The sequence below is a fragment of the Panthera uncia genome, chromosome A2, assembly GCF_023721935.1.
Source record: "Panthera uncia isolate 11264 chromosome A2, Puncia_PCG_1.0, whole genome shotgun sequence".
NCBI classification, from domain to species: Eukaryota; Metazoa; Chordata; class Mammalia; order Carnivora; family Felidae; genus Panthera; species Panthera uncia.
The window spans coordinates 151,212,717-151,221,960 of NC_064816.1; the positions used below are offsets into that span (position 1 = coordinate 151,212,717).

General features: G+C 44.1%; 1 protein-coding gene across 1 annotated transcript; it reads left to right on the forward strand.

Moving 5' to 3' along the window:
* The first annotated feature begins 212 nt into the window (after positions 1-212).
* On the forward strand, positions 213-1,648 carry LOC125930238 (olfactory receptor 6V1-like). The gene has a single exon (XM_049642007.1). It carries the CDS (start codon positions 213-215, stop codon positions 1,155-1,157), a length of 945 nt encoding a protein of 314 aa, XP_049497964.1. The 3' UTR covers positions 1,158-1,648.
* The last annotated feature ends 7,596 nt before the right edge of the window (positions 1,649-9,244 follow it).

Below are 9,244 nucleotides of genomic sequence, written 5' to 3' on the forward strand. Positions count from 1 at the left end.
TGCTCTCATACTCTCATTCTGTTTATCTCCTTCTTTCTGTTTCTCTCTCTGTTTATCACTTTCTGTTATCTCTCTGTTTATCTCTGACCATCTACTTGTCTTGCTCTCCCTGTTCATTTTGTTTCATGATCAGTGATTCTCTCTCTCTCTCTCTCTCTCTCTCTCTCTCTCTCTCTCATTTCCTTCCCATACAGGCACCCAGCTCCTGGATCATGACAAATCTAAGCCACCCTTCTGAATTTGTGCTCTTGGGCTTCTCCTCTTTTGGTGAGCTGCAAGTTCTGCTGTGTGGGCCTTTCCTCATGCTTTATCTTCTTGCCTTCATGGGAAACACTGTCATCATAGTCACAGTCACAGCCAACACCAACGTACATACTCCCATGTACTTCTTCCCGGGTAACTTTTCACTGCTGGAGACCTTGGTGACCATAACTACAGTGCCTAGGATGCTTTCAGACCTGCTGGTCCCCTGCAAAGTCATTTCCTTCAATGGCTGCATGGCCCAGTTCTACTTCTACTTTTCCCTGGGTTCCACCTCCTTCCTCATCCTGTCAGACATGGCTCTTGACCACTTTGTGGCCATCTGCCATCCACTACGCTGTGGAACTTTGATGAGCTGGGATGTGTATATCCAGTTGGCAGGGGCTTCCTGGGCAGCTCCTTTCTTAGCCATGGTGCCCACTGTCTTCTTCCAGGCTTATGTCAGTTATTGCCATGACAACATCATTAACCACTTCTTCTGTGACAATGCACCTCTGCTGCAACTGTCCTGCTCAGACACCAGCCTGCAGGAATTCTGGGACTTTGTGATGGCCTTAGCCTTTGTCCTCAGTTCCTTTCTGGTTACCCTCATCTCCTATGGCTATATTGTGACCACTGTGCTGAGGATCCCCTCTGCTAGCGGCCATCAGAAGGCTTTCTCAACCTGTGGATCCCACCTCACCCTGGTCTTCATTGGCTACAGGTCTGGCACCATCTTCCTTCATGTCAGGTCTGGCAAAGAACATTCTATGGAAGTCAACAAGACCATAGCCTTGGTGACATCAGTCCTCACCCCCTTTCTCAATATCTTTATCCTTACCCTCTGCAATGAGACAGTCAAGGCAGTGCTATGGGGGCAGATGCAGAGGCTTAAAGGCCTCTACAAGGCGCTATGATGAGCCTGAGGAACCTGGCCAGCTTTAGTCAAGTAGGTCTGTGAGGAGGCAGAGTACCAGACTGGGTGGGAAGACTACTACCTGAATTTCTTTAGGGTTTTTCCTCTGTGCTTCTGTGTGGTAACTACAGTGAGTCCCCAGTGCTACCCTGTCTGGCTCTCACGGGCCACCATGGAAGCGCTCCCCATACTCACTAGTAGCTACAAGAACTCTGAAACTAGCTCAAAGCCTGGGGAGCCAGAGGTAAGACTTTCAATACAAGGAAGTACATGGGCTTTCCATTCAAGGACAGCAGCCAAGAAGTATTCTCCGATCAAGAAATATTATCCACTGTGTGTGTGTGTGTGTGTGTGTGTGTGTGTGTGAAATTCCTGAAAGATTTGGGATGAAACATCAGCTCCACTCTCTTTCCCTCCCAACTATAATCTGAAATTTTAAAAAGTCTCCAACTACTTTGACCTCAGACTCATGGTTTTCTCTTAGCTTTTAACTATCCTGGGTTTTGTAAAGCAGCCCCAATTTAAAATATTCTGCCTGTTTCTACAAATACATTTTAATTTACCAAACTGCATTTCTCAGTAAATGATGATGAATGACTTCACTCATCAAGAGAGTACTCCTAGCCCCACTTATTTTAAGACAACAAAAACTACTAATTTACCACAAATGTCCAGAGTTTTACAAGTCTACTATGTGAAAATAAACAAGGCAGGGAATTGTACGCTCTTTTGGTGGACACATAGTGTCTAGCTTTGGAGATGTGGCCCACTTGGTGGCCCTTTGGTTCTCATTATACACTTCCAGTGTCACCTCAGGCTAAGCCCCTCCTAACAGAAGTGTCCCTTTGTCTGACTTTCCAAAACACTCATTTCTTGCTTGCTGAACTGGTCCTCACCCAAATCAGAGAGTGTCTTTAGGTTCCTGGTTTCAGCTTCTGGTTGAAAGTGTTGCATCTCCTCAATGACACATCAGAGCAATGACTGATGTTTGCTGTTGCCCAAACGGATTTATTTTCTCTAATTATCCTCTGCTCACCACCTCAGAGAGTAAATATTTATAGAATAAGTGGAAGGAGGATAAGAAAGTAAGATTAACTTTACCGATAATGACTTAGTTTTTTATATGTGTGTATATACACATATATATTCACACTTTATAAACCACTTTATACATGTTTTCCATTTGGTTTTATCCTCATAGTAAAATTCAGTTAAATAAAGAATCACTGATCACTCACCATGAGCAAAGCACTCTGCTTAGCACTGGTCATTAGAGATCAAAGAAATGTGGATTCTAACCTCAAAAGTTTTCTCCACCTGCGAGAGACAGGAAAAGCTATAATGAATTCTAACACGTTTTGAGAAGGGGTTCTCCCACTTAAAATGAGTGTCATAAAGACAGCCCAGAAGGGAAATGCCAATTCTTGGGCTGCAGCTAGACAGTACTTTGACACACTCAAGAGAAGGAAAAATATAAAATATAGTTGAGAAAAAAAAGAACTGGTCAAAGTGATGGCAGAGCTAACAGTAGAATCTGTTTCTTCAAACTTCTTTTCCACCTCTTCATCCTCAGAAATTCTTCAGGGTTGGGTTAATTAAATGTTGGAATCTCCAGGATCTGAAGCCACTCCATGTAGACTCCTCCAGCCTCTAATTCAGGGTATATCCGTCTGGTTCCCATCAGGTGTATACAATTGCAATTGCAGTAATTCTAGCAACTCCTTCATAACAATAGTTGGATGTTCCATACCCATCACTTGAAAGAAACATACTGTCAGAAAGCAATTGTAGAATCAGTCACTTTTAAATATTTGTATTCCATTTATTGTAATAGTATCCCCAAACATTTGAAAGATAACAGATAACACTTGTACGTGCAAGAAATAGTTTTATTCAGCCCAGACATTACGTTCATTGCCAGGTAGATTCCCACTTCCTTTGCTACACAGGTTCCCCCTGCCCCACCCACCATCGAAAAATACAGCATTCTTATGAAACCTCTCCTAAACTGAAATGGTATAAAGCAAAGAAGCAATTACCATTAATTTGTATGAACATTTTTTGAGCATTCCCAGAAACACAAAAAATAATCTCATAGGCTTTTCTGGTGTCTTAGGACACATCTTGCTAACAGACACACAAAGTAAATCGAGAGAAAGCATGGATGCTCACTCAGGTCACAGCTCTGGCAGCTGGATACTGACACACTGAGTGTGGTTCCTGGGAAAGAAGTTCGGTGGCGCCACGCTCACTGCTTGGGGTGTGCACTACCTCTGCAACAGCTTGTGCAGAACAAATGCCCAGCGCTATTTCTGCTTTTCTCCTTTTCTTATAAAAGCAAAAATCCTCTTCCAATTTCTTTTTTTAAAATGTTTATTTATTTATTTAGAGAGAGAGCACAAGCAGGGGAGAGGCGGAGGGAGAGTGAGAGAGAGAGAGACAATCCCATGCAGGCTTCGCATCCAATGCAAATCCTCAAATCCCAAGGCAGGGCTTGACCTCACTAACTGTGAGATCATGACCCCAGCTGAAATTAAGAGTCGGATGCTTAACCAACTGAGCCACCCAGGTGTGCCCCAATTTCTTAAGATTAGTGAAAACAGTTACTAATGTAGGTCTTTTGGAAAAGTGAAGCGGTGCAACAAAAGCTTTCAAAAAGCAGGGAATATCTGTAATACCATGTTTCTCAGGAGATGGGAACAATTGAGTTCATTGTTAGTCTCATAAGATCATTTGCTATAAGAGCATTTGACAGAAGGCAACAGCCTTCCCACTCCACAGAAGTGGTTTCAATGGAACATAATTGCAGGGTTGTAGGAGGACAGGACTGTAACACCCAGAACTGATTTAATTATAGGTAGAATCAAGGCAAGATTTCAGGACTCTACAATGCCTGCCCTACCCCAAGGTACCTCCATTTGCCTGGCATCCCAGTTGCAGAGACACCATGTTCCAGTAAGCAACCAGAAGAAATACAGGACTCTGAATGGCTAACATAAGAAGCAATTGTTGGGGCGCCTGGGTGGCTCAGTCGGTCAAGCAGCCAACTCTTGATTTCAGCTCAGGTTATGATCTCACAGTTGGTGGGATCGAGCCCCGAGTCAGCACTGTCAGTGCAGAGCCTGCTTGGGATTCTCTCTCCCCCTCCCTCTCTGCCTTTCTCTTTTCAAAATAAATAAACTTAAAAAAAAAAAAAAGCAATTGTCACACATGTAAATCCCAATAGGAAGCCAAAAAGCAAAATTATTTCGTCTGGTTGGCAGGACAAGGGAGCAAGAAAGAGTATGGGAATTTTGATGAAGGAAGATAAAGGAATTGAATCATGTTTCAAATACAAGTCAGGCTTGGGTCCTGCAGTGGCCAGCAGGTAGCAAGAAGTCCCTGCATACACAGGATTTTGGAAGTTTGGTAAGGTGTAAAACCCTCTAAGGCCAAGTTGGGAAATTTCAGTGTTGTCTATAGGGACCATGTTGACATCAGTCCAGTTCACCACTTATTTATGCTCTCACTTTCTGAATATAAATATGGTCCTTCCAACAATGCCTCACAGATACTGAAGAAAGGTGGCAGTGGTCCAGTGGTCTGCTGGTAAATGTTTAACCACCCTCTCTCTAATTGTAGCATTTTCTGACCTCCAGTATTTACCAATTTCCCTGGTGTCAGTTTCACCCCCATCCAGTCCAGTTTCAAACTACTAACATGAGGCCAACACCTTCAGTAGCATAGATAAAAGTAAAACGTAGTGAAGTAATTATGAGTTTTGAATTCTTGTTACCTTTGTTTTTCACATAATCTGTTTGATTGTAAGATTCTACTATTTAATTTTTAATAATGTTCTGTTACTTTCCTGAAAACTTAACAGTCAGTTCTCGAGAGGGCTCCAGAGCATCACTGTAGCATTCTGCCTCTGGGTTTTCCCTTGGATCCTGTTCCCCATTCAACCCAGAATCTTTGTCATTCTCCTTCCCTTGAGTCAGATACATCCCAAGTCCTATGGAAGCAAACTTCAAGGAACTGTCCTTTCACAGAACTATTCCTAAGCTCTTTCTGAACTTCCTTGGGTCATGTTCAAAACTGCAAACAATAAAATTCCAGCACTGAAGAGAAACAGTACCTTTTGTGAATACAGTATAATTGCCCAAGCGTGCAAAGGTTTCCACATCAATGCCCTCTGTACCCACTCCCAAGTTCGTTGTAAAACAGTTGTGTCCTGTGAGTTCAGTGAGTGCATTATCCTTCAGAGGACACTTACAAATTCCCCCTGAGAGACCTGGATCTGTTTTGTGAAAATATCCAGGACCATTCTCCAGAGTCATTCATTAATTCCATCTCCCTGTGCTTTCATTGCCCATGTAACATGCCATTTTTATGTCTACATTATTTTACATATCGGCTGCTTCTCTCTGGAATTCACATTTCCCCTCCTCAGACTGTGAAGTGGCTCTTCATACTTCAAAGCTCAACTCAGATAATACCATGTTTGAGAATACTTTCAATTTAACCAAGGAAAATCAGGCACCCCCTCCCTGTATTTCCAGGGTGCTTTGCATATCTTAGTAACTAACTACATAGTTTTGTTTTCCCACACAAAATTCTGAGCTCCTTAAGTTAGGTCCCATTTCTTACATGCCTTTGTATCTCCTATGCCTAGGACACAGATGTTCAATAAATGCTAGCTGTCTTTGGGAACAAGGTTTGCAGATGAATTTGGAATATGAGTAGACACTGTAACACTGAGGGAGGGGAGGGGAGGTGATGGGCATTGAAGAGGGCATCTTTTGGGATGAGCACTGGGTGTTGTATGGAAACTAATTTGACAATAAATTTCATATAATAATTAAAAGAAAGAAGTAAACAACGCATAAGAAGAACTTATCCCACTGCACTCTATCCAGTTAGCTGTCTATCCTAGTGCCACAACCAGTTCCAAGACCCACTTAACAACAGGGACCAGAGGAAGCAATGTGGACAGCGGGTGAGAGGTCTAGAAATAGTTCAATGGCTGGACATAAGGTTTCATCTTAAAACTGAGACCGCTATAGCAAAGACAGGGGCTGCCTCGCAGCTGGGAGTGTGCCATGCCTAGACTTGGCTCCAGCAGGTCTCCTTGCTGACCTGCGAAGTGTCCCACAGCGGGGAGGCCTGCAGTGAGAGGAGGTGTGCCTGGACGGCCCACACACTGCCTTGCAATTCCAAGAGGCAATGATTTAGTCACATCGTGACTCTAAACCTGGGGAGACTTGCATACACCCACTTTGCCCTAGAACTGGTGTCCTTAGATTCCTTCCAGCAAGATGGAAAAGTCTGTTATCAGTATTTCTTGGCTTAAGTCTAACCAGGCTTATGTCTTATCTGATATTGTGCACACTGAGAGTCCCTGTCACATTAAGACAAATGTATGGAACCAAAACATCTCTAGGTCAAGGCCACACAGAATTCTAACAGCAAATCACAGGCTGGACCATTGGCCTAAGTTTCTCAAGAAATTTAAAGTCATGGGGCACTTGGGTGGCTCAGTTGGTTAAGCATCCTTCTCTTGATTTCGGCGCAGGTCATGATCACACAGTTCAGTTCATGACATTGAGCCACGCCTCAGGCTCTGCACTGACAGCACGGGGCCTGCTTGGGATTCTCTCTCTCCCTCTCCTTCTGTCCCTCCCTCACTCACATGAGTTCGAGCTCGAGCTCTTTCAAAGAAGAAGGCGAAAGAGGAGGAGGAAGTGGAGGAGGAGGACGAAGAGGAAGAAGAAAAGGAGAAGAAGTAGTTTAAAGTCAGACCAGAATAAAAGTCTCAGGGCTTAAATCCTGGTTACCATCTCCAGAAATAGGCCCTGGGATAAAAGTCCTGAAGGGAGGATGGCTCCGGTAAGCGCAAGCACATGCCCCCTTCCAGTGCCTTTCACAGTATTGTCACCAAGACAAGGACTTTCGTACACAATTTCCTGATTGAAACTTCCACCAGCAGATTGTCTAGATCAGTGCTCCTCAAATATTAGGGTGCATATAAATCATCCAGGGGGTCTGTTAAAATGCAGATCTGTGGGGTGCCTGGGTGGCTCAGTCAGTTGAGTATCTGACTCTTGGTCAGGTCTGACTCTCAGCTCAGGTCATGATCTCACAACTCGTGAGTTTAAGCTCCACATCAGGCTCTGTGCTGACAGTGCAGAACCTGCTTGAGATTCTCTCTCCCTCTCTCTACCCCTCCCCCCCTCAAAATAAATAAATAAATAAACTTTAAAAAAATGCAGATTCTGTTTCAGCAGGTCTAGGGTGGGGCCCGAGGTTCAGCATTCTGTATTAAGGGAGAGGACAGTGCTGTTCCAAGCATCACACAGGTAATTTTGTTGGGAATGTCATTGATGAAGTTTTGGGGTGATGGGGGTTTCATAGGGACTGGAGTCAAAGGCCAAGAAAGAATTCTTGGAGATGTCTTTGGTGCAAAAAGGTGATTTTATTAAAGCATGGGGACAGGACCCATGGGCAGGAAGAGCTGCACTGGGGTCATGATGGGTAACTCATTATATACCCTCAGGTTGGGAGGGGGTCAGGGGTAGAGTATGTCTCTAAGGAATTTTGGAAGCAAGGTCTCCAGGACCTTGAGAGGCTAGCTGTTGCTAGGGAAATGCCATTTATTACCATTTAATACAACCTCGGTCATGAGACCCTTCAGATATATATCAGGGGGCCATAAGCTTGGAGTGTGATTGCCAGCATATATCTTGGGACAGTTGAGATAAAGGAAACTGACTTACAGGATCCTTGATGTTGGGATAATGTTAAGCTAAGGTTCTCTTTTCCCCCCAGCAAAGTGTCATCCTTGAGGCAGCTGAGCTCCTACAGGGAGGTCACTCTGCCGGTTTCAAGGACTTGTCAATGGGCTATAGGCAGTAAGGGAATTTAATTTTTCATTTGTCTTAGTTTCCGGCATTACCACAGCAAGCATTTAAACCCCTTTCCTTTGTTCCTTTGTTCTTGGGTAGCCAGGAGTGTCTGAGGAATATCACAAATATTCTACCTGAGGGGGTGTGGGGCAGGGTGCTAGCCTGTATTTTGCCCTCAGCTTGCCCCAAGCTCCCTCATCATGACTGTGTGATGTTGTATGAGGGGGTGATTACTGTGGAGCCCCAAGGCAAGCTATACCCTCCCAATCTGACCAGTCAGATATCTCACTGCTAAGATCACACCATGAAAAAGAGGCAATAGATGGCTGTAGACTGTTGATTATTTTTAATTTTTTAAGGGAATGTGCAGAAATGAGAGAGTAGCAGCAGGAAGGAATCTCTCAGGAGGCAAATCTGAGCGGATTTGTGTGCTGATTACTTTAGGAGGAAAAGCTGAAGGAAAGTGTTTGCATATCAGAAGGAGATAATTGCTTCCCATTTAGTTCTTAAGTTTTTTCACCAAGTTTGCAAGGAGAGTAAGCAATTAGTCCCTTGAGAGGTGGAGGAGAGAAAGTTCTAAGGATGAAAAACTGTTTTCCCTGCTGCCCTTTACCACAGAATCAAAAGTATCTGCCCCCTTTTGGAGAGACCCACAAATGGTAATTTGTCCTATGGTAGTTAAAAAAAGAGCTTAATTGGATGTCAAGCTCCCCAGTAATAACCAGAGACTCATGCCTCTGGGTGGGGGCCCCCAGACGTGTTCCCCTCCACCACCCCTTTCTCCACAGCTGTGGCTCTACAGCGTGGCCCCTCTGTGGGCCTATCCATGCTACACATTAGGACTACGACCTCTCCTATAGGTATCCTGTGGGCATGATGATGTTTTGGGGTGGTACTGGGGTTCGGAGTTGATGGCCAAGAAAGAATTCTTGAGATGTCTTTGATGCAAAAAGGTGATTTTATTAAAGCACGGAGACAGGACCCGTGGGCAGAAAGAGCTGCACTGGGGTCGTGAAGAGTGACTGGTTACATACTATGGATTTGGGGAGGTAAAGGCAAATGAGAAGTTTCCAAGGAGATTTGCATATGTTAAAGAAGACTCACAGGATGCTGGAGGCCAAGCTATGGTCAAGCTAAAATTGTTTTCCCTCTAGCAAAGCATTAACATTAAGACAGTGGGAGTTCCTGGAAGAATGTTTTCCTCTGC